The 26,771-nt window shown below is 39.5% G+C and overlaps 1 protein-coding gene and 1 long non-coding RNA gene across 2 annotated transcripts in view; one reads left to right on the forward strand and one right to left on the reverse strand.

The window, feature by feature from the left end:
• SCFD2 (sec1 family domain containing 2) overlaps window positions 1–26,771 on the reverse strand; it is a 438,813-nt gene that overhangs the window by 26,177 nt on the left and 385,865 nt on the right. The window contains exons 6-7 of the mRNA XM_069105227.1: window positions 17,600–17,745; window positions 5,982–6,116 (exon numbers count right to left, since the gene is read on the reverse strand). Coding sequence (XP_068961328.1) covers window positions 5,982–6,116; window positions 17,600–17,745 — 281 coding nt within the window. The remainder of the gene's footprint in view (window positions 1–5,981; window positions 6,117–17,599; window positions 17,746–26,771) is intronic.
• On the forward strand, window positions 1,103–6,149 carry LOC138175005 (uncharacterized). Its single transcript, XR_011171848.1, has 2 exons — window positions 1,103–1,694; window positions 5,924–6,149. It is a non-coding gene; the product is annotated as an uncharacterized lncRNA (long non-coding RNA).

Genomic DNA, 26,771 nt, shown 5'->3' on the forward strand with positions numbered 1-26,771 from the left:
CCTCATCTATAAGAAGAGGGATTAGACCAGATGACCTTTAAAATCCCATTTCTTGCTCTAAATCTATGATCTTAGGGTCCAAAGGACCCATAATGAAATTCATTTGAAAAATCAAAAGATACAGAATAGCAAGGGGAATGTTGAAAAGAAGAACAAAGAAGAATAGCACCTCCAGACCTCAAATTATATTATAAAGCGGCAGTCATCAAAGCCACCTGATATTGGTTAAATTGATCAAAAGTGGAAAATAGGGGGAAACTCCATATATGAATTTTTTTCTTTTTTTTTATTTTGTATATTTTGTTAAGGAATCGGGGTTAAGTAACTTGCTCAAGGTTACACAGCCAGGTGTTTCTGGGTGGGTGCTAAGTGTCTGAGCCCGGGATTCAATCTCCAGGTCTTCTCAACACTGGAGCCGGTGCTCTTACTCGCTGTGCTACCTGGCCGCCCCTATATATGAATTTTTAAAAAACTGTTGAGAAAAGTAGAAAGCAGTATGGCATAAATTAAGCTTAGACCAACATCTCATATCACACTCCACAATACATTCTGAATGCATATGTAAATTTAATATTAAAGATCACACTATTAAAAAAATCAGACAACAGTCACCTACCACTCACAACTATGATTTAGAGATGCTTTCTTCACCAAACAAATGATAGCAACAATTATAAAAGATAAAATAAATACTTTGATTACATAAAACTGAAAAACTTCTGTATAGACAACTTTAATACATTAAAGAAAGGAAGTGAATGGGGGAAAAATTTTGGATCAAATTTCTCTGAAAAGGGTTTGGTATCCAAGACACACACACACACCCCACACATGTGTATACACACACACATCTATGACTGATAGTTATTTCCCAATAGATTAATGGTCAACAGATATGAACAAACAGTTCTCAAAAGGGGTCTTATTAGGGTCTAAAAGTCTATGAATAACAACATGAAGAATTAAATGAAAAGTACTAAGAAGCAATGGAAAGGTAACAAGACTACGAACTTAGATCTATTCTTGACTCGCTCTTCCTACTGCTCAGCCTTAGATGTGAGAAACATAAGTAATGTTTTCTTCATGAAAATTACATTACCTTAGTTTTTCAGCACAGCCTTTTAGCAAATCACAATTAGGTTTCCCAAAAGGACCACTGCCTGATTCTCATAAAGTCCTGTCTGACTTATTTTAAACCCTGGAAATATAGGCCCAAGCTTATTTTGCTGCCTAGACTCTCTGAAATAAGTATGATAGAGCTAGTAGACAAAGCTCATTTGGAAAGAAAGACCAAGGCTTTGGGTGGGGGCTGGAGGTGGTGAGAGGGATGGTTTTGTGGGCATGCTGATGGCCCTCTAAATCTCCAGCTGACAGATGAGGAGTACTCCTGGCAACTGATAGAAGAGGCCCCTAGCAGCTGAGGGTTAAGGAACAACTCCTGACAGCTGCTGGGAGGGCAAAAATTCCTTTTCCTTAAATCCACTACTTGGGAACCCCTCTTTGAGATCAGTTTCAAGCCGCTGGCGCATTTCCTCATAAGCCCTTCTTCCAGAAGGTGTTTCAGTGGGGGAGAAACAAGGAATAAATGAAATCCTGGCCCAGTGGGTGCCAGAATGGTTTCCAAGATGACACTTCAGTACTTCTGGGATTGGGAAACAGGAAGGCTCACAGTCCCAGGAGGAAACTCAAAAAAGGTGTGATTTTAAAATGTTACTTTCGGGGGTGGCTATTAAAAGTGGGATGCCACATGACATGGGATAAAAGACATCCGGGTACCTGTACAATTCTCAGATGTGATGTCTAGGGCATAAAGGAGGAAAACAAACTCTTCCTACAGGAGAGAATTGGTAGGAGGGGGAAGGAGCAGGGGTGACTCAAGTGAAACATACTGAAGGCAGGGATAGATTGGAGGTCCCTGAGGAAAGGGAAGACTAAGCTTCAGAATCCCAGACGAACCCGTGGACTCAGTCACACTCAGCTCCCAACCCTTCAACCCTTTTTAAGGCAAGAAAGGGTGGAGGAAAGAGTGCATGACCCTGAGATTCCTGGGTTTCATTCCCAACTCAGACACCCAGAATGAGCCATGGGTAAATTCATGGTATCATAACTTTCGAGATGGAAGGGCTCTTTGAGAGAAAAATCTCTCCATTTTTTTTGAGGAGGAAATGATATTCTAGAGATAGATATTAAGTGACTTGCCCAAGGACACATAAGAAACATGTGGCAGAGACAGGATTCAAACCTAGGTTCTCCGACTCTAAATTCAGTGCTTCTTTCACTCCATGAGACTTCACTTCTGACAACCTGAGTTTTCTCATCTGTAAAACGGGGGTATTCTACTATCTATCCTCCAGGGCTACTGGGAGGATTGAAGGAGATGAGTTTTGCACATATTCTAGTGCTTCTGGCTATTACTTATTCTGGAAACATTGATCTGGGTTGCTTTACAATAAAGACACAACCAGAGAAAGAAAACAAGGCACACCACAGATGTGTACACCACTGTGAAGCTGATGGTAACTGGCAGAATCAGGAGAGGGAGCACCCCAGCTTGTTCCCTCTCTAGTTTCACCACATCATCATCAGCGTACTCTGGTTTCTCTCCTTTAGCTCTGGGAGGGAACCACTTTTCCAGGAATATACATTCATGAACTCAAAAAGGCCAGTTCTTCCATGAAGATTAATTTCTTAAAAAGGCAAGTCTTCTATGCAGGTTAATTTCTCAAAAAGACAAGATTTTCCATGCAGATTAATTTGTAATTTCAAAACTGCTTTGAAGATGAAAAAAAACCCAACCCTGTAATTTCTAAGTTTATATAACTGGAATAATAGTAAAGTACAGGAAGGAGGTCAACACATGTCTTGAGCTCATCCTTGGTTTTTTTTTTTTTAATAAAAATGATGAATACTTTATTCAGAAAGAAATCTGGAAGGCCCTTGACATGGAGAGTGATAAATACCCTACCCCCCTCCCCCCAAATAGTAATAGCTTAACAGATAGAAAAAGACAAATTACTGATATGGGAGTCATTTCTAAAAAAAACCTTTTTTTTTTTTTTGCAATTATGTAAATATTTCCATGCTAGCTATTTTGTATAAGAAGACTCTAATAAAGAAAAAAATGAAAGAAAGTGAAAAATAGCATGCTTCAGTTTGTATTCAATCAATATCAGTTCTTTTTCTGGAGGAGGGTAGCATGCTTCATCATGAATCCTTTGGATTATCTTGGATCACTTATTGCTGAGAATAGTTAAGTCATTTACAGCTCTTCATCAAATAATATTGCTGTTACTGTGTGCAACATTCTCCTGGTTCTGTTCAATTCACTATGTATCAGTTCATGTAAGTCTTTCCAGGTTTTTCTGAAATCATTCGGTTTTATCACTTCTTATAGCATAATAATATTCCATTTACAATCATATACCACAGCTTATTTAGCCATTCCCCAATTGATGGACATCCTTTTAGTTTCCAAGTCTTAGCTACCACAAAAGAGCTGCTATAAATATTTATGTACAAATAGATCCTTTTTTTCTCTTAGGGGGATATTGACCTAGCAGTGGTATTGCTGGACTGAAAAGTATGCACAATTTTATAGGCCCTTTGGGCATAGTTCCAAATTGCTCTCCAGAATGGTTGGATCAGCTCACAACTCCACCAAAGTGCATTAGTATCCCAGTTTTCCTACATCCCCTCCAATATCCAACATTTTCCTTTTTTTTTTGTCATATTAGTCACTCTGATGGGTGTGAGGTGGTACTTCAGAGTTGTTTTAATTTACATTTCTCTGACCAATAGTGATTTAGAGCATTTTTTCATATGATTATATGTAGTTTTGATTTGTCTAAAAACTGCCTCTTCATATCCTTTGATCATTTATCAACTGGGGAATGACTTGTATTTCTATAAATTTAACTCAGTCTCTATATATTTTGAGAAATGAGACCTTTGTCAGAGACACTTGTTGCAAACCCCCCCCCCCCAGTTTTCTACTTTCCTTATAATTTTGGTTGCATTGCTTTTGTTTGTACAAAAACTTTTTAATTTTATATACTCAAAATTATCTATTTTACATTTTGTAATGTCCTCTATAGCTTCTTTGGTCCTAAGTTCTTCCCTTATCCATAAATCTGAAAGATAAACTATTCCATTCTCTCTTAATTTTCTTATAGTATCACCCTTTATGTGTAAATCATGTACCCACTTTGATCTATCCCTCATCTTATTTAGATTCATTTAAATTTAGTAACTTTACAATGCCTTAAACATAGAAAAAAAATTATGGAGGTAGAAGAACAGATTAAACAAAGTGCTTTTTCTCTCTTCACCTCACATCCAGTGTGGCTTAATGTTTAAAATGCCCCCCCCCCAAGTCATAGCAATTAGAGAAATTCTGGATTTCATCATCAAGTTTTCTGTTGAGCAGAAAAAGGTGTTGTTGTCAAGGGAGTGATGGTGTGGGAGCCTGGTCAGACAAGTGACCTAAACCTGAATGCAATCACTCCTCATCCTCCTTATTGAACAGTATATTTCTTATATTCAGCATTTAATGAATGCTTGTTGAGTGAATGAAGTCAATAAGGTGAGTGGTATATGGCCTTAGTCTACACCAAGATATAGTTCCCAACTAGCCAAGTGTTGGGGATGCGGGAGGAAGGGAAAAGTATTTCTATAGTGCCTACTATATGCCAACCACTGTGCTAAGTGCTTTATGTATATTATCTCCTTTGACCCTTACAACAATCCTGCTGCATACGTGCTGTTATCATCATGCCCTTTTATAGCTGAGGAAACTGAGACAGAGATTAAGTGACTTGCTGAAGGTCATACAGTTAGTAAGTGTCTAAAGTCAGTGTTCCTGACTCTAGGTTCAACACTGTGTCCACTGCACCACCCAGAGGCCAATAGCTTAGAAAAAAATGTCTTCATCTACAATTCAATTTAATTCAATAAGTATTTATTAAACCTTTACTATCTGCAAATAATTTTTTTTCTGGGAACCAGGTTTAGGAAGATGAAAGAGAAAAATGGTCTCTGAATTCAAGGGATTTGCTTAAAAAAAAAAGACTGAGTTTCCCTTTCTTTCCCAGACTGCAATACAGGGGCTACTCATCAGCCTGGTCCCACTTTGATCTCCATATTAATACTGAATTTAGAGTGGATGCCAGATTAGCTTAGCCTGATGAAGCTCAAAACTCCCAAGCTCAAGCAATCCACTAGCCTCAGCCTCCTAGGGACAGGGATGCCATGCATGTACTACTGTGATGCCTAGTAACTTTGCATTCTATTGGGAAATAGGCATAATGTGTTAAGGAGATGAGTAAATCTAAGACATTTGAGGAAGAGAAGAGCACTATTAATTGGGGGGGGGGTCAGAAAAAGCTTTAAAGGAAGCTAAGGATTCTAAGGATTATAGATACTAAGACGTATAGAGGAGGAGAGAGCACATTCTTGGTAGGCAGTACAGCCTGGGTAAAGCCATGGAGATGGGAATGATCAGGAATAGCAAGTAGTTTAGTTGTAGGATGCGTGAAGGGGGATGATGTGAAATAAATCTAGAAAGATAGCACGGAGTTAGACTGTAAAGGACTTTAGATGCTAGGCTATGTAGTTTATATTTAATCCTAGAGGCACTTGGGAGCCATAGAAGAATCTAGAGTAGAGGAATAACATATGTTCTTAGAGAACATGTAAATCAACATTTGTCTTCTTCTGCTTAGACAAAGCCAGCTGACCCTGATGTATAAACTGTATGTATATGATGTATAAACTCCAGGATCTGTCACTATATCTCTTCTCAGTCTATAATTTTCATGGGCACAAACATCCCTTGATTATAAAAGAAACAAAGGACTAAAAGCTTCTGAATAGAGTTCACTTGTGCCAATGGTACACTCTCATTTCCATTCTCTGTATACCACAGCTGTTCATCCAGAGGAGGGGCCTGTGAATACAAGATTATCTTCACTTGGCTGCTTTACCTTCATGAACATGCTAAATCCAGTTTTAAGAAGATCAGTGAGGCCTGAAGACATGTGTTCAATATCAACATGATCCGGTCTCTCTGGATTCAATATCTCCTCCACAACCTGCTTCAGCAATGGCTTATAGGTCGCCTGAAAAAATAAAATGGTGCCATGTAAATGAAATGATATATGGCCAATTGATCTCCTGGGATCAAAAGATATACATTTTGGGGGAGGTCAACAATTTTCCAAACCAGAGGGAAAGCAACCATTTCAGCATATGAAATGTTTAGGGATTTTTTTTTTTTTTTAGCATATGAGATGTTGAAAAGTAAAATATAATAGTTTAAATATTGACATGAAGACAGTCTCCAGTCTTTGACAGAGGCACTTGGTATGATGTTCATTATTGCTAGAAACAATGTATCTATTCATTTACAAATTTAGCTAGTCATTAATTTGTTTATTCATCCATCCATCTATTCATTCATTCATCTATCTATCCACTCATTTATTTTATCCATCCATCTATTCATTTATCTCTATCTTTCTATTTTTCTACCTATCAGTCTATCCATTTATCTATCTATCTATCTATCTATCTATCTATCTATCTATCTATCTATCTATCTATCTATCTATCTCTTTGCTGTTAATATCCAGTTGAGCTGTTGTGGAGAGAACATCACCTTTACAGTTAGAAGACTTAGGCATAATTTAACACTTGGATGCCCTTGGGCAAGTCACAACCTCTCTGGGTTTCATGTGACTCTTTTATAGAATAAGGGGGTTGGTTAGAAGGATGATTTATAGGGCCTCTTCTATCTGGAAAAAAACTCCTAAAACAATTATAATACAGATCAGCTGCAAGTAAGTTTTTGCCAGAAAAATTCCAAAGGGCATACAAAGCTGGGCAGTGCTACAGAAAAGAAAATACATGCAGATTGGTACTCTGATTTCTATCTCTAAGTGTGTCTGCAGATATCAATAGATTCAGTGTGATGTGGCTGATAGAAAACTGGCCCCCAAATCTGGAACACCTGGATTCAAGTTCTTCCAACACCTACCAGCTGTGTGACCCTTTATTTAGCCTCTCAGGCAGCCCTCTGAAACTCTAAGTTGCAGCAATGGTGGCAGTCTACAGTGGTAGAAAGAATACCACACTGGGAGTTCCCTATACTGATGAAAGCAAAGGTTTGTTTTTTCTTACACAACCCCCACCAACACACACACACACACACACGTTTGTGGTTGTTTTACTGTTGTTCTTTTGGAAATAATTTATCAGATTCCCAGTGAGGAATTCCCTCTCCCCACAAAGGCTTTTGTTGTTTGTCCTTAGTTCTCAAAGAGGACCATGACATCAGGAAGGTGATGCCATGACTTGCAAGTGAATTGGATTTAAGTGAGGAAGGGCTGTGCGAAGTCACCAGCCTCCCTTTCTCCTCCAGAACCATCTGGGGTCCAGGGGCCAGGTATAGATCAAGACAACAGGAAATGGCCCTAGATATAGTGGGAGGCCTTGCCTTTTTAAGCCAAAGTCTTTCCCAGGTCTCAGTGTATCTGAGGTAATACCCACTCAGTGATTAAGACTAGATAAAAATGAGGCCAAAAATGACCTCTTTGACCTAGTCTAAAAAGTAAAATCAGTCTGGAAAAGGAAGGCCCTCAGGGTTTCTGACAATGTTCATGAGCTCGCAAGTTGGAGGGTAAAGAATTTCATTCATATACTTCCAAAGTTCTTTCCTGATTCCTCATTATGGTGGTTGAGGTAATGCCTGGTGCCACCACTTCCCTGTGGAAAGTTTCTTTTTTTCTCTCCTTCCCTGAATCCAAACAGGCCATTCAATATGACTGTCCTATGCACTAAGCTATTTTCTGACTTTTATTATATTGATTGTAAACTACTTGAGAGCTAGGACTACATTACTTTTCAGCTTCATATCTCTAGAGCCTCACATAATGCCTTCCACAAGGTAGGCATGTAACAAATATTTCTGAATGAATATTAAAATAGTTAAGCATAGAAATATTAAAAATATTATCTTTGAATAGTTAAATAAAAGCTTGAAAAAGATACATATAATTTTGTGACATTTTCACTTATCTTTAATTGAAATGACTATCAACATATTCTTTCTTTTCTCTTAATCAATTCAAAGCTAGACGATCTTGGCTCTTCTATAGCATTTCCCACATTTCCCTATTCTTTCCTCAAATCTCTCAAAGGAGCCCCTCGGCCCCCTCCTTATATTTTACTGAGAAAACAGAGGTCTCTTTCTTTCCTTATTGTACTTCTCAGAACCCCTTGCCATCATAATCCCCAGTTCTCTCCTTTAGTACAGTCTCTAAAGAAGAGATTGTACTCCTCACCAAGTCTAATCTGGATTCTTATATCCTTGATTCCTGTTTCTTCTAGAAAATGGGTTCCAATATTATTCCTATTTATCTCTGCTCTTTAGTTTCTAATTCTTAGCTTCTTTTCAGCTAACAGATCCTTAACATAATCCTTAAAAAATATGGACTTAATTTTTTTTTAACAGATCTTTCTTAGACAGAGTTCTCTCATCTTAAAAACAAACAAAAACCCTTCACTTATACGGAGGGCTGACACCTTGTTGGAAGATAGTAAACCTGCATTGGGACCTTGTATTCTCGATATCTTTCAGTCAATTACGTGATTTTAAAAATGCAGTCTACTATTGGCTACCACTTATGAAAGCTGGCCTGTTTGCTTAATAATCCCATCATCAATAAAATAATTATTGATGTGTATATAAATGATTTTCATAAAAGTTTTATAATACAGATGGGAAATTATGTGTAAGGGTCAGTAGCTACTGAGTTTCTTTTGGGTGTCTAAAAATATTAATAAGATCCAAGATCTTTTCTATACTTTTGAATTTTTCTCTCCTCCAGATAACTTATGAATCAATTCCTCAACCCCCTACAGTGGTGTCAGTTTCAGTATGGATCTCTTCTATGTACCCATGAGCCAGTCCAGCCACTTTTGTTTTCTTGGTATCATTTCTATCTGCTACATAAGAATATCTAGGGTTGTGATGTTACAGTTTACCCATGGTTGGCTCTTCTATTCCTGCAGGTGAAAAAAGTTGGTTATAAAAGTCTTTGTAGATTTTTTTTCATTTGTTCTATTTGTCATCTTCCTTTTATTTTAATGCTTAACTATCCTTGGAATGATTTTTGCTCAGTTGAGTATTCTTTAACCTGGCTTTGCATTCTATTGCTTCTCCCTGTTTTGGAGATGATACTGCTTATAAAATCTTCCATCATCTTTCTGGATAAGACTTTACATACAATTTTACATTTTGAACTATTGTTGACATTGGCTAATGCTACATCTTTCTGCTTGGAAAATAAGTTTTTTTTTTTTTAATTAAGGTACTTTGGTGGCACAGTGAATAGAACATGGGCCCTGGAGTCAGGAAGACCTGAGTTCAAATCTGACTTCAGACACTTAACACTAGCTGTGTGACCTTGGGCAAGTCACTTAACCCCAATTACGCTGTCTTCTCCCCTCCAAAAAAAAAAGCAAAAAAAAGAAAGAAAAGAAAATTAAGGTACTTTTTAGGCTTTTGTGGTCTCCTTGTTATGGCAATAGACATATCAGTTAAACTTCTATATGAAATTATTAGTCTATGCTTACATACTTTTTTCTGTCTACATCTCCCTTTCCATTATCAATCATTTTTCTAAGTTAATATTGAATTGTTTAAATTGCAAGCCATTTACTTTCCTTAATTTTTGTTCTAGCTTCATACTAATTTTTATCTCTTTATTTTATGGTGTGATTATACACAGACAACTGATTCAGGAGCTGCTTCCACATCAATAAGGTACATGACTTGCCTATAATCAATTTAATCATTTTTGGGTGCTCCTTCTGGCTGGCACCTTTAGTGTCTTTTCTTGAAAAATATACCTGCAAATCCTCCATATAGTCCAGAAATCTTTGGCCTTTTCAATTCCATATTAATGCTCCATATTTTAAAAATCTACTTTTCACAACTTTCACCTTTGCACTGAAGTCACTCATTTTCAAAAGTATGTTGATTTAATTTGGAGGGTCTGATCAAGTACTTCATGAAATGTCTATCCTGCAAGAGATGTTAGTGTATAAAAAATAATTGTCTTCATGGTAGTTTTTTTTGAGAATAGTTAGCATGTGTACTGAAAAACAGATAACCAATGAATGTCTCAGAGAATGACGTTTCCTGTTGCCTTTGGACATACAACAAGATCAACTCTACCCATTCCTTTTTTTCAGGGGGAGAGCTCCTCTAGGAGAACCCATGAGCTATATTTCCATTAAGCTACAACTTCCTTTTGCATTCTGGTTTCATCTATTGAGGGGCTTTCAAGATTAATGGGACTTAGTTTCTCCAGCAGTATATCAATCAGTTGGCACATTTAGAATATCAACAACTAAGTTAGAGTTTATAGACAGTCAACAACTGTGTGATTCTTTGGCCCCCTGCTCCTTTTTCCATCACTGTGTCATCATTATGGAATTAAGAATAGGAAGCAAGCAAAACTGAAGATAATTTTTCTTTGTGTCATGAACTGCCATGAAATTTGATGAATGAATGAAAAAGCATTTATCAAATGCTTATCATGGGCTAAGCACCGAGAATACAGATATAAAAGTGAAAATAGTCTCTGACTTCAAGGAGCTTACATTCTGATCCAGGAAGATAAAACTTACAGGGGAGTGGTGGCTAAGGAGAGACATTTTGGAAAGTGACAGGGATAATGAATAAAGCCATAGGGAAGTATACTAATTTACTTTTCCAGGAGCAATGACAGAACTGATTTGATTACAGTTCTAGAACCGGAAAGGAGGGGGAATGGGGACAAGGGATATGTATACGATGGCATGTATGGAATGGTAAAGAGATGGTGGAAAAGCAAAGTGAAATGTGTCCAGAGCTGGGTCTCCATGTAGCAGGTGACCAAGGTAACTGCCCATCAGAATGGCATGGCCAAAGAATTCATCAAGTGGTTGGCCTATGTGCATAGATTCTGCACTTACTTCTTTTTGTTGCTGTTATTTTCCCCAATAGAATATAAGCTCCTTGAGGGCAAGGACTATTTTGTTTTTGTCTTTGTATCTCTAGGGCCTAGCATAATGTATGACACATAGTGGGTGCTTAATAAAAGTTTATTTGTGCTTTGCTTATTGAGTATTTCAAGGTGGGGGAATGAGGCGGGAGTACAGGATGAATGATACAGTCACTGAGAACACAGGGATCAGAACCTGGGACTGGGCATGAGTAGAAGAAGTCAGGAGGAAAAGGCGCTAAGCCCACACATAGTTCCTGGGATAGAGCCAAGGGTTGGGCTGAGGAGCAGAAGGAGCTGGGACTGGGATAAATCCCACGAATGCTTTATCATGTACCTTTCATCTTGTATAATTTGGAAAATGCCCTTTTGAGTGCTGCAGATCTTGAATTCCCTTGTTAATTAGGCAAGAAGCATAAAAGACAAAAGGTGTGTCTGCACAGGGCACATCCAATCTTATGCCAAGGTTATCATGTTAGATCTAGATGATATTAAGTCTGAAGGAGGAGGTCTCCAGCAACAAGCCCTAAGAACAACATCTGTTTAATAGTTCCATAATGCCACAGCTGAAAAACATCAATAAATCAAATATGGCAACGTCTGGGGAAAGAGATTAAAGCTCATATTAAACAGGGGCATTTGCCTTGAGAAATTATAGGGTAAAGATTATTTAAACAAAGTAGAAGTGATGTGTTCAAGTTGTCAGCCAACTGAGTCCCCTAAATAAATACAACCAATTTTAACCCCGGGCTAAGAACAAGCCAGGATGTTGTAACTGTCTTAACATCTACAACAATTCAGTAGGTATTAGGCTTTAAAGAGTTTGCCAATCTGCTGCTGTCCTGCTCTGCCCTGTCCTGCTTTGCTTTCTCTCTTTTAGGGTTGGGCCTGACCCCAGCTCACTGCTATGTTAGTTCAGGTGCAAAGTTGGGATGAAATGAGACACTTATTAGTCATCCAACAGTTGACAAAAAAAAAAGACAAAAACGGTTTAGTTAGTTATAATACAGAGAAGATATCAGGAAGGATACAATCCAACTTAGCTTCAGCTTTGGTAGGTGCAGCCTCCCCTGCCCCTTCTGGAAAGAGGTCTGGTCAGCAAGCAGAGTAGTGGTACTCATGTGGTTTTTCATCAAGGCTGAGAGGCCTGGATGTCACATGGGTGGAACTTTGTATGCCCTGAGGTGACCAGGAAGCTTTGTCAAGAGAGGCAGAGGCCAATCATGTTGTTGTCATCTTTTAGGGAGAATGAAGGGGAGTGGGGGTGGAGCTGTTAAGGTTAGAGGGAGGCATGGGGCTAACCCAAGTTGTGGGGAAACCCTGGTAGATATTTATCCTCTTGTGCTCTCCATCCTTTTCTATGGACTCCAAGAAGAAAAAAAAGGTGATAGGGACATTCCATCCATTCCGTCCTTAAAAAAAAATGCTTTGCACAATGTCTGCTGATAACAGCAATAGCAGCTAACATTTATATCACACTCACTACGTGCCAGGCCCTGTGCTAAGTATTTTACAATGATTATCTCCTTTGATTCTCATAACAGCCCTGGGAGGTAGGTGGCATTATTTTCCCCATTTTTTACAGATGAGGAAGCTAAGCCAGACCAAGGTTAACTTGCTCTCCCGGGGTCACCCAGTTAGTGAGTGTCTGAGGCTGGATTTGAGCTCAGGTTTTCCTGACTCCAGGCCTGGGGCTCTAGTCACTGAACTAGGCATTTAACAAATGCTTGTTGACTTAGAATATTACAAAGTCCACACTGGGTTAGCCCTACAACTTACCATTCACCTCAATAATCTCTCTGACAGTAAAACCAAAGGATGTGCCACGTGGCTAGGTACTGTTATTTTTCTAGTTAGTGATGAATGAACAACTGAATGAAAAGCATTTGGTGCCTACTGTGTGCCAGGTACCATGCTGGACAGAAGGCCCTCTCTACACCTGATTGGCATGGGTGGGTTGCAGAGCATTTCAGGAGGTAGAGAAGACTTTAGTAGCTGTTTGCGAAGACTATATACTAAAAGGACTGAAGTGTGAGCTCCCTACAATTATTTGCCATTCCTTTAATGCTTTGTGATTGCCCCGAGTAATGGAATTTTCAAGTTTTCTGACTGAGGGATTAAATCTTGGTGCTTGTGGGATGCAAAGCCTCCCTTTATATATGTCTGTGTGTGAGATACATCTGAGGGAGTGTAGTCTGTGGATCTGTAATAAATTATTCTGTCTATATATTAATAAATGCAGCCAGTATTTAAGAGTTAATTGGCAAGAGGTGACTTTGGCATTGCCCACAGAAAGAGAAATGGTTCTTCACAAGATCCAAGGTAGACCTGGAGAGTTCTGTAGATACTGAGGACCAGGGTAGATTTGTTCCTCACAGAACCATAGAAACCAAGGATACAGCTCAAGTGACCAGGGAGTAGGCACTGGGGGACTTGGTCAGATCTGCTCCTTCCTCAATTCCCAGAGGAACTCAGAGACAACCTCAGCTTGGGCAGAGGGGGCAATAAGATGGAACTAGAATGTAGACATTTCAGGGCTAAGGAAGCTGGATCAGGGCTAAGGAAGCTGAACTCCCATTGCCTTAGAAGAGGGGTTCTTAACTTGGGATATGTGAATTTGATTTTGAAAACTATTTTAAAAATGTATTTCAGTATGACTGATTCCCTTCTAATCTTATTTATGTTACTGTAAGCATTCAAAAACATTTTTTCCTAGAAAAGGAATAGGTTTCACAAAGAGTCCATGACACAAAAAGTTATGAAAGAAAGGATGTTTTAAAAGTCAACTTGTAAACAGGACTAAAATCTAGACCAGGGATAGGGAATCTGCAGCCTGGAGGCCACATATGGCTTCTAGGTCAGGTATGGCCTTTAAAGTGACTGAGTCCAAGTTTTACAGAACAAATCCCTTTTTAAGGGGATTTGTTCTGTGAGGTTTGGATTCAGTCAAAAGGTTGCACTTGAGGACCTAGAGGGCCACATGTGGCCTTGAGGCTGCAGGTTCCCCACTCTTGCTCCAGACTCTATCTATTCTTGTAGACCTGTAGCTGCCTCTATCTGCAAAAAAAAAAATGATGATGATAATAACAGCTGACCTATTATAGTAAGAGGATATGTTTAAGCTGTACAAAGCACTTAGATCTATTATCTCATTTGCTTTTTGCAAAAACCCCATGGGAAAGGGCTGAGGATATTACCCCCATTTTACAGATGAGAAAACAGGCTGAGAATGATTAAATGACTTCCCCAGGGTCACATAAACTACTGGGTCTGAGGTGGGATTTGAACCCTGGTTTTCTTGGCTCTGCGTCTGGTACTCCAGCTTCCCCAGGGAGACTCTTCTTTACTTTTTGTGCCCTTATATGCATCTGGGATTAATGCCGATAATTAATCCCCCTGAAGTGGTTACAGTATCTGAATTCCTACTGCATATTTCCTTTGGTCTGGAACCAATGGCCATATTTTAAATAATTATCGCATCAAATAGAGTGAATTGGAATACACGTGACACTTCTGAACATACCAGAAATGAGATGCTTGACACTGGTGGCAAAGGGATATCCGAGTTCAAATTCAGTCTTGGACATTTACTAGCTATGTGACTGTGTGCAAGTCACTTAACCATGGCCTGCCTTAGTTTCCTCAACTGTAAAATAAGGATAAGATTTTATGTAATGTTTCACCTGCTTTCCAGGTGAACATCAAATGAGATAATATTTTTACAAAGGGCTTAGCAAAGCTCCTGGCACATAGTGGATGATACATAAATGCTTATTCTCTTCTTCTTTCCTTCCCTTCCCCCTTCAGGGTGAATGGTCTAAACTCTGTTAGTAGGGCTGACATTATGAAAGAGGAGACAGCCAATAAGGTTGGGTTCTTGAACCTGCCAGGCATGGAAAGGAGCCCCAAACCCTGGGAGTAATGGTGTACAGGCAGAAATCCTGGCAGATCTTCCACCATATTGTGGTGGCAGGGGAGAACTGGCATAATGTCACAATGTGGCCCCTTCCCCAAAAGATACACAACTGAAACTTGTGAGAGAAACTGCGACTTTCATATGTCTTAGATGAGATTTATGAGTAATAAATGTTTATGTGAAGTTAGCCAAGGCCCTTATCACAATGGCCAGAAATGCTATGAGACCTCATTAGGTCCTTCCCAGCCACCCCCTCATAGTTATAATAAATGTAGTAAATCTTACTTGGTTTTTGACATTCTTCTGTCTAACTGTCACCGTATATCATAGCTCAAGTATGTCGCACTGAATGAGACTTAGAAGAGTATTTAAGGTCATTCTTTTTAATAACCAAGCAACATATGATTCATTATCTAAGTAATTTTATCTCTCATTTTTATGGTCCCTGGTATGCTGAATAAAGGCAGGAAATATTTTTGCTTTTAATTAAAAGGCAAAGCTAAATGACCCATCTGCGTCAGTATTTCTAGATCCCTTAGCAAGAGGTAATATTAGCTAGCTATCACCACCATCAATTAATTTGATCATCCCCACGGCGGGCAGAACTCAGGCAATGGAAGAGAGTGTGTGGTGAAGACAGGGTTGCTGCACTATGATCCGGCAGACCCATGCTGGAGTCCAGGCTTCACCATTCTTCGTGCCTTAGCCTCCTCCTCTATCAAACCAGCTTACTTATACCTGCCCACATCAATACACAGGCTTGTTATGAGGATCAGAATGAGGAACAGGCATGAACAGTTTTCCTGCATAAGGCCTATGCCTAATACCTAAGGAAGATATGACATTCCATCAGTTTAGGGACTCCCATGTGAGAACTCCCTCCACTAGCACAGCATACCACTCATATATGACTATAAATATTAGTGAGTTTCTGTGGTGAAAAACCCAGTGATCTGCCTTGGCACGGGAATGTCATTGTGTGGCTCAAAGGGAGACAGAATAGTCATCTCTAGACTCTTCTATCCCCACTCTCCTCCCAGGGAGGTTTTAATTTCTGCCAGGAGGGGAAGCAGGAAATTGGAGTCAGAAGCTCAGTCACTCTGCTTTCCTCAGAGATAAGGGGTAACAGGTGATAGTTATATCTATTTGTTCCCTTAAACATCATTCATCAAGGTGATGTGGTTTTTAGATTCAAGCTTAACTTCTGATCGCTGTTTCCTAATGGGGAAAGGGTGACCTCAAGCTTTATTCAAGGCTTGACTCCCTTCCCATAAAATACCACTTTCACAATGAACACTCATAGAACAATTAGCAAAGAAACCCATTTTTCCAAGTCGATAGTAAACCACAAATTGGAGAAAGTATACATAGGAAAATATATAGCAGACAGTACAGAGTGAAGGAACTCTCTCATTGGGAGTGAGGTAACTCACCACAACTAAAAGAGAATCCCAGGTATGACTCAAAGTCTCTAGGGTAGCAAGCTCAGGATAGGGACATGATGGAGACCACTAGCTCTTCTCATGTCTGATTTCCCCCACTCTTCTCCCTTCAGCAACTTGAAATGAGGTTGGCATCATCCATCTCTTCTCTTAAAGTTTAAAGGCAAAAGCTCCCAAAGTGACTGCAGAACCTGAAGGAATCTCCTCTCTTCTGCTCTTGCCGACTTTGTTCCCTTACGTAGGTACAGGGCATTGATCTCCATCCATGAGAAAACAGGTTCATACCAATGGACTTCGGGTTATATTCATAAGCATGAGGGGAAGGATCTGAATTCAGGGCATTTGGACTCCAAGCCTAGAACTATCCACTAGACTTTTATATGTGAGATCTAGTGCTAGGCTTGGAGTCAGGAAGACCTATGTTCAAATCTCACACTTACTACCTTTGAGACCTTAGGCAAATTACTTAAGGAGGTGGGGGAAGGAAATAAGCATTTATATACACTCGCATATAAATATATTATATAAAATGATTTTCTATATACATGTATGTTAATATATTTCTATATACATATATTAACAAGTTATATATGCAATGTCTAATGTATAGCATTTATCTATTTGTATGTATATATACATATATGCATGTATATATACATATAGGTATGTGTATACACATATATGCATGTGTATATACATATATGTATGTGTGTGTATAAATCACCAATATTTGAAAGACAGGAGAGATCCCACAAAACTGAAGAAGAGCAGTGTTTGTCCTGATTTTCAATATAGGAAGGAAAAAGAGTCTGAACATTATAGGCTAGTAAGCTTGACTTGGATTCCTGGGAAAATCTAGACCACATTGCCAAAAAGCTGCCTAGTGAACACTTCAAAGAGAAGTGGTGATTGCCAAGGGTAGGCCAGGAGGTGAGTGACCTGCTGGAGGTTGGACAGTGAGTACCAGGAGCAGGCCTTGATCCCCGGCCCTTGCACTTCACAGCCAGGGATCCTTCCACTGGACCTTCCTGCCTCATTACCGTCTCCACTCCTATAAAACTCCATCAGCCTAAGGGGGCTTTAGGATTCTTTTAATTCTGGTATATAAAGCCTATTCCCCACCCCCACCTCCAAAGTTTAATTGGAAACAATTCCACATAGATTAACAAGTCATTTGCAAACAGGTTACTTGCCTGATGGGTGTGGTTTCCAGGAATATACACAGATTTAAACTGTTTCATGAGACTTCGGGCTTCTGTGATATCGTGGAGTGACTCAAAGAGCTCATCCACAGCGACTCTGGCCTTCTGAACCGTCAGGTCAGTTGAGGATTTACAGCCTGGAAAAATAGAGAGCCATTTTTATGAGTAAGAAGAAAACTTTAATCTGTGTTTTAATGATGATAGTTTAAGCTCAGATGCAACAGTTGGGATTTTTTTTTTTAACGTAATTTTCTCTGGCTGTTTTCCCACTGGGCTAGCTCAGCTGTGTCTGGGCACTAAGGCATCATAAGGCCAGGAGGTAGCCTTGACAGGATTAGAACTCAGCTCCCACTGAAGTCCTTGCCATTGGCCTGACTTGCTAGGATGGCATAAATAACACTGAGAGCTCTCAAGGGTCAATTGTCCTCAATTTCAAGAATATTAGGGGTAGGTAAAAAACTTAAAATCTAAAAAGTTTTGATTAAGTCTTCCTACCTTTTCCATTCTCATCACAAACACTGTCCTTTTAACTCTTGAAAAAAAACAACAACCTGGTGTTAATGAAAACATTGTTATAGATGTAGTTACATAGGATCAATGCTGTAAATGTTAACAAATGAGTTAATTAGCTTTTTTTTTAACAATAAATTTTATGGGTACTTTTTGTTTTCACATATCATCATTTTCAGAGATACAGTCAATGTTCAACTTTCATGGGGATAACATTCCTGGAAAATGGCACGAAAGCAAAAAATGCAAATATTGATACATTGAACCTATGGGAAATGAATTAGGTTCCCACAGTGACCCCAAAACTGTAATCCTGCACTGCCTATAGTGGCTGCAGACATTCCAGTATCAAGTTTACCTAACTCCTTTATTTTCTCACTGAGCTGACTCACTGACTTTGCTTGAGTTTAGAGCCCAAAGTACTTCCACTATGCTTTGGGGCCTAAATTGTAATGCAAAACTTGACTTCTAAAGACAAAAGATGATAATATGCAATGAATTCGTGGGAGCATGCTACTATGGTGGGGTGAACAAGACCAGTGGCCTAGTGGGATATCAGTCAATCCACAAATCTAGTGCACATCATTGAATAAGGCTGATAACAAAATTATACAAATATTTAAAGTTGGGAAATTTAAACTCATGAATGCTGGGGACTGAATCTACATCCCTCTCAACCCAAGGAGACCTCCATAAGACCAACCAAAGGTACCAGTCAAACAAAACCAACTGAAACAGTGATCAATGCTGGCCGTGTACACAGCCCTCCTCAGCATTTGCCCCTTTCCCCTTACTACTGAAAAGAGGGGGGCCATAGGATCGTAGCTTTCAAACTGGAAGGGCTCTGGGGTCATTTAGTTCAACCTCCTTCATTTTGCAAATGAGGAAATGAGAGGATCTCTCAGCTCTGGGCATTTACTCCTGCTGTCCTCCATGCCTGGAATGCTCTCTCTCCTCTGCTCCAATTACCGACCCCCCTGGTTTCCTTTAAGTCCCAACTAGAATCCCACCTTCTTCCCCAATCACCTTTAATTCCAGTGCCCTCCCTTTAAAAAATTATTTCCTGTTTACCTTGTATATAGCTTGCTTTGTATATATTCATTTGCATCTTGTCTCCTCTATTAGATTGTAAGCTCTTTGAGGGCTGGGATGGGCTTTTGCCCCTTTTTGTATCTCCAGCACTTAGCACAGTGTCCGCCACATAGTAGGCACTTAATAAATGTTTACTGAGTTGAACTGACACCCAGAGGTTAAGTGATCCAGTCAAATGGGCTATGACAGAGACAGGATTTGATCCCAAATCCTCTGACCCCAAAACTGTGCTCCGGGGCCAAGATCTGTCAAGACAATTACTTTCTGATGATGAGTGTTACAGTAATGTTTTGTTCCCTTTTGGTGTTTAGTTATAGTGTATTAAACTAGGTTACTGATAACGGAAATTGATTGGGGCAAAGTTATGCATATTGTGACATTTTATACAATTATTTAACAGTTATTCAATAACTAATGGTCTTCATGGAAACAAAACTAAACAAAACATACTATAAAGGCAAAGGAGTGAGAGATTACAGAAATGTAATGAGATTGATCTAACACTCAAAGCATCTTCATATCTCAAAAAGTAAATAATACAAACTAAATATGCATGAAAGTGCATCAAGAAAATAGCTATATCGCTTATATAATAATCATAGCTAACTTATAGCACCTATTATGCACCTGGCAGGGCAGCCAGTTGGCACCATAGTGCACAGTGCTGGGCCTGGAGTCAGGAAGACTCATCTTCCTGAGTTCAAATCTGACATCAGATACTTACTAGCTGGGTGACCCTGGACAAGTCACTTAATCCTGTTTACCTCAGTTTCCTCATCTATAAAGTGAACTGGAGAAAGAAATGGCAAGCCACTCTAGTATCTCTGCCAAGAAAACCCTAAATGGAGTGATGAAGAGTCATACACAACTAAAAAAAAAATGCACTAGGCAAAGTGCTAAGAACTTTACAACTCTTATCTCATTTGATCTTCACAGCAACCATGAGAAGTAGGTGCTATTATTATCCTCATTTCACAGATGAGAAAACTGAAGCAAACAAAGGTTATGTGACTTGCCCAGGTTCATTGTGATGGTAAGGGAATTTGAATATCTTCCCTGCCCTTTAATGGACCTCACTTTAAGCCCAACAAGAGAAGCTTGCTTAGGGAAAGCTCGTTTTTCAGGAAGGCCTACACCTTTTTACTTTAATTAGGCAGTGGGTCACCAAGGTTGTGATGTCTTCTGACCCTGGAGAAGGCTATATATGCCTCTGCAACAAGATTTTGCTTTGAGACTCACTTATGGGAAGAGTTGTGTGATTTGGCCAGATGAGACTCTGGGTACCCACTGAGCCCCCCAGCTTTGAAAACCTAGATGTTGGTGCTTCTCTCTCTGGTAACTAACTATATAGGTATGTGATGGTCAGACAGCTAGAAGCCCTGTCTGTTGGTCTGTTGAACTGTGTTATTTTTCTCTGTATTTTTTGTCTGCTTGTAATTTTTGTTTGTATTTTCTGAAGTTCAGGTGCTGACTTTTTCCCCTGAACTAAGTGAATGACATCTATGTTTGATTAAAGTAAGATTATTAACCCCTTTTGAGTTACTTTCCTTTAGAAAAGCAGATCAAAGAACCTGTGCTAGCAGCCATCCTGGGTATGCTAGGGTGCTTGATGATATAGGTAGACAGTTAGTAAGTGTCTGAAGCCAAATCTGAACTCAGGTCCTCCTGACACCAGCCTAGCACTCTATCCATCATGCCACTTAGCTGCCCTAAAGTCTCAGGAATGGTTATATTCTACTCCTCCCTTCTCCACAGGTTGCAAGTTTCCGGAGGCAAGAGCTGCTTTTCCTTTTACCTGTGCATCCCCAGTAGGAACTGAGAGGCAGTATGGTACGATGGACTCTGAGATCAGGAAAAGTTGGGCTCAAGTCCCAGTTATCTCTGATATATACTAGCTATGTAACTTAATCAAGCAACAAGCTTTTATTAAACACCTACCATGTGCCAGACACTGGGGATACAAGTACAAAGAATTAAATAACCCTGACTGGCAGGGGCTCTCTCTAGGTCCCAGGCAACTCTCTATGATTATTATTTGTAGAAGAGATTCCAATTTGCATTGGTGAAGAAGGGAAATTTCACACCAACAGTCTGGACAAAAAAAAGTATTATAGAGCTTCATAGGAATAAAAAGCAACATCATTGAGGACCAAATGTTCTCAACTCCTTTAAAATAAGACTTGGAGAAAGAGTTTGTAAAAAATACCCAACATTAAAGAATCAATCTGAAACTGCTATTCCAAAGAGAAGTTCTTATTGTCTTTCGTCAGAAAGCATATTAACAGTGACCGTCAAAAGAAAAATAACAGCTTGTTTACTGCTTATAGGCTAACAGTGATACATCAGCAGAAAGACACAGGATGTTCAGAACAAAGAAAGGCATCACCTTGGTGCTGATCTGAGGTAGTGGTACCCAGTCCGCCTCCTTCTCTTAGGAACAATCTCATTATCCTTGCTTTGGTCAAGAATTCCACTGAAAGAGCCCCTTGGTTCTTCACTCATTTTTATTGTCTCTACCTTCTAACTACTCATTTGGAGTCATTTTTGTAGGTGCTGGGAATAAAGAATTGGGGAAATAATACCCAAATGCAAACAACAGACTTAAGAGAAATGCCTTTGGCCAAGTGATGCTTTTTGGTTAGATGACCATAGGCAAGTCACTTACATTTTCTAAGACTTGGTTTCTTCATCTGAAAAATGAGGACAATAATAACTGGAAGATTACCTTTTGGGGTTGTTGGGAGGTTCAATTAAGGTAATTATATAAAGCAGTTAAAAAACATTAAAACAATACACAAATGCCAGCTATGATTATGATTATCAAGGAGACAGAAAATACTATTATATTGAATCTGGTACATAGTGGTTTTTTTTATACAACTTGTTTATATGACAATTAAGCCACTGTCTTTATCAAGGCTGTTTAAATGGTATTCTATTTTATGTAAAGTAAAAGGATTCATATTATTATTTCAAATCTTGACAGCTTAGTTCAGCTTTTTGGAAAGTGGGGAAATTTATGCTCAATATTAAGGGCTAAGTGTGAGTCATATAATTATTCATAAAATTTCTGATGGCAAACTGGGATGGGGGAAAAAGCAATTTCTAGGTACATTTAATAAAGCTTAGGTTAACTGGGGGGATTTTCAGAACTGTTCTTGGTTGTATTCCTGGTAAATGAAAATCAAATGAACACAGTAGGAAAATAAGCTTTTCAAGGAAGCTGGGCAGAAAATAACCAGATATGCTAAACACTGAATCCAAAATAAAATTTCCTGTAAGCAGCCAAGATTGTAATTAATCAAAATGAAAAAGTGGGATGGAACCTCTATAGTCACTTGTTTCAAACACCATGGAAGACCCAAAGCAAGCATCTGGGAATGAAGACACTTGGTATAGTGCAAGAGCAATGTTTCTGGAGAATTCAGATCCTGACCCCAGTGTTTTCTATGGGTATGATCCTGGTTAAATCAGGAAGCCCCCTGGGTCTCAGTTTCTTCATCTGTAAGATGAAGGGGTTGAATTAGGTTGGCCTCTAGGGTATCTTTCAGCTTTAGATTTATGACCCCCTTCTCTTGGAGTCCAAGTCTAAGAGGTATCTTTGTGTTACTCCTTATATTAACAATTCCATAAACTTTTTTACTCTGGAGAGGGGTGAGGTAATCAGGATTAAGTGACTTGCCCAAGGTCATACAGCTAGTAAGCATCAGGTCCTCTTAACTCCAGGGCCAGTGCTCTATCCACTGTGCCACCTAGCTGCCCCTTCCATAAACATGTAAAAAATACAAACATAGATACCTTTCTCTATCTCTGTCTATATCTATTTATTTGTATAAATATATACCAAAGGCAGTATTTGGTACCCTTAACTAAGGTAACTTTTACAAATCCTATTAGCTCAAACTCCACATGGAATGGTTCACCATTTGACACAAGTACACTTTATAATCTTTTGCAGAATGTTTCCAATTCCATCTAAACAAAGCTATTTCACGGGGACCATAGCTGACATGTTTCTGATTTTCCTTGGAGCCTGAGGAGCTCTCTTGGTTGAATGAGTTAAGCAAAGGTAGGATCAGAAAACACAGAGGGCATGTGTTTTAACTGTGGGCACTTCCTCTTTGTTTATCTTGTCCTTCAAAAAACAGCTTTTGTTTGTTTCCCCATTTCCTGAGTTCATTAACTGGGACAGAATCTTAGCGGGTCCCTTACTTCACTATTGTTTTATTGGCAGTAGTTTCTCTTTTGTTCTCCGAAACATACTTCATGAGGCCAGAACATTAAAGTCAACTTAAAATTCCTTGAATTTGGATTTGGAAAGAGTGGGAGGAAGAGGAAAAAAAAGGAAAAAAGGACGAAGAAAGGGAGAAATGAATAAAGCAAAATGATGAACCAGATGGGAAAAAGAACAGGATTTATTTAGCTTCCTTCTAGCCTAATGTTTTATTTCTTTTGGCCCCTAGGCATTTGGGCACATGCTAAATTGCACAGCTATGCCTTTCCCCCAGTGTCAATTGACCTTCAAAATTAGTTCCAGATATACAAGGTGAGGTGATGATCTTTTTCTGAATTCCTTCTAAATGGCTTTATTTATGTCAATTTTGTCTTTCTAGCTGCTTTCAAACTTCTCTACATAGGCTGTTATTGCCATTAGCATCAACATCTAATGAGTGCCTCCTATGTCCCAGAAGCACAGTGGAAACACACTTTATAATTCTTTTAAGAGGATTAATTCTTTCTTTTTTTGTTTGTTTGGCAAACAAGTTGTTTCCTCTGGATGATAGCTGGAATGTTTCTGACCTGACTGAGACTTTGAGGAATGCTTTGGGAGTGTAAGGATCATTGGTTCTATTTTATAGGTTAGGAGATCAAGACTCGAAGAGGTTAGTGACCTACCCAAGGCCACTCACATCAAAGGACTGGGCCTTGACTAGACTTTCTGACTTCAGGTTCATACTACAAAAATACCTAAAAGGACACATTGTCTAATCTCTCCATTTTACAGAGAAGGAAACAGAGGTTAGGGCCAGAATGGACTTCAGAAACCTGTTAGTCCAACCCTGTCATTTTAGAGATGTTGAAATGGAGGCCCAGAAATGTGAAAGTAATTTGCCCAAGGTTACCCAGGTATTAAACTGGTAAGTCAGGATTAGAATCCAGGTCTTCTGACTCTAGGGAAGCTAGGCGGCTCAGTGGATAGAGCGTTCTGCCTGCAGTCTGGAAGACCTGAGTTCAAATGTGGTCTCAGATACTAGCTATGTACCCCTGGGCAAGTCACTGAACCCTGCTTGCCTCAGTTTTCTCATTTGTAAAATGAACTAGAGAAGGAAATGGCAAACTGCTCCACTACCTTTAAGAAAATTCTCACAACAGGGTCACAGAGAAAATTCTCAAACACAGGCCATGACTCCACAACAACCATCTCTGATACTAAATCCAATGGTCTTTCCACTGTGCCACAGTGTGGACATAGGCTTGCCACAGAACAGAGTTAATTAGCAACACAATCAAACAAACCCCAGGTTTTCAGATTTCTAGTCTAGTCTCTATATAGGGGCTTCTGCCCCCTCCCTCCTCTGGGTCTAAAACATAACCACTTGGACCTCATGGTTTGTCAGGTTAGGCAAGGCTTGGTTTTCAATTCTCTTGCTTCTCCATCTTTCAGTGCTGTCTCCCCTCCCCCACACAAGATCAGGGCAAATCCTAAGCCTACTTCCCACCCCCAACTTCTCTTCCTGGAACCTCTGCTGTCCTCACTCTCCCTCTCTCTTCTTCCCCCCTCCCTCCAGTCTCCATCAAATTAGTAGCCTCGGACATACAGGCATTTAGACAGAGATTACTTATTCTACTTAGGTTCTTTAAATGGTATATGGGAGAGAGAGGAGAAAGGGGAAAGCAGGAAGAGGAAAGGAGAGAGCAGGAGGAAGGGAAGGAGGGAGGGAAGAAGAGGGGGAGAGAGAGGGAGAAAGGGAGAGAGAGAGAGAGGGAGAGAGAGACAGAGACAGAGAGAGACAGGGGTGAGAACTGCCTGAGAATTGAGGCTCTGGCATTATAAAGGTAAGGCAACATACAGGCAGCAAGAATTAGTGAAGTGACGGAGATATATGATAAAGTTTTGCAACAAAGTAATTTAAAAACTACTAGTTCAAGCATATTTTTTTAAAAAGCTCTGGGGTCTTTCTGTGACAACAGAAACATTAGGTAGGTGACTTCCAGTCAGATCCAAGGCCCTATGACTTGGGCCCTTCCCCACTGCCTTTCTCTGCATCTGGGCTCTGTAAGGCACTGGATTTGGTTACTTGTAATAAGCATTCATGACAACCCAGTCCATTGAGCCAGTTTATGAGATAATGGCATTTGGTAAGACTATCCATTAAATGACCTCACTATGTACAATTCTAGTCAGTTCTTACTTAATCCATTTAGTTAAATAAACAATAAATCATTAGCTCATCCCAGCATATGCCCAGTGACAGATTTTTAGTTACCCCTGGCTCTCAGTTGATAAAGGGATGTCTCAGATCCCTCCGTGGTTCCCAGTAAGCATCCCAATGTGTGTGATGACTCATTTGCCTGCTCCTTCTCTCCCTGAAGGGCTCTGGGGTCTCTTGTTTAACACTTACCACTGATCTGTTTTGTTCAGGGTTAATCCTTTGGACAGTAAATCTGAGCATTTGTATACATAGCCACCTTCTCTCCACTTATTTAAGTCAAGTCCCATACATTACTGTGTACAGTGACACAGAAGTAACCATTTCCAAACTATGACTGGCACACAAACACCTTGTTTGAGTTGGCTAATCAGATTTTTTTTCTTCTATCTTGTTCTCTCCAGGGTTCAGTTAAGTGTCCTTTGGTTTTGAACATCCATCCATAAGAATGATGCTGGCTGGCAGCAGTTTGGTTTTAGCCAGGTGACTGTGCCCTTAGAGTATGAAAACAGGCAGATTTCTTGTTTCAAAGTCTTGGGTCTGAATTGGGGGCTGCTATGTGACTTCCAATCTGTAGCCGAGCAGCTTTTATTCCTTTTGTCCATTATCATGACCACACAGTTCATATCTAAAGCATGCAAGGAACTTAAGGTGGCTTTTTAAGTTGGAATGATGGGGGAGAAGGAAGGGGTTTGGGGAAAGAAACTAAAAAACAAACCGGGCCCTGAGATTACCTGCTCCCTTTCCCCCATGCCCTTATCAATTTCTCTTTATTGTCCTAAATTTTAAGTTCTAAGTTTTTGTTTTTGTATTAACTTTTGGCTCTATCACTTACTAGTTGTGTGAGTTTGGGTGCATTTCCTCATTTATGAACTGAGGAGGCAGGACTAGATGTCCAACCCTAGAGCTATGATCCTGTGATCAGTAAAAGGGAAAACAAAATAGGTCCTAAAACCCTCAAGGGTGTTGATGAGAAAAGGCCTTTATAAACTTGAGGATGGGTCGTTATTTTTTTTGTCCATGCCCATGATTCCGTTGGAGGAACTCATTGTATAGAAATTCCCCTGGATTTAGATCAATGACTTCTCTATATCTTAGTTTTAGAGAATTTCCAGGGGGTACTGAGAGGT

The sequence above is a fragment of the Petaurus breviceps genome, unplaced genomic scaffold, assembly GCF_028583685.1.
Source record: "Petaurus breviceps papuanus isolate PSGF00001 unplaced genomic scaffold, PetGlider_PUasm1.0 76, whole genome shotgun sequence".
Lineage (NCBI taxonomy): Eukaryota > Metazoa > Chordata > Mammalia > Diprotodontia > Petauridae > Petaurus > Petaurus breviceps.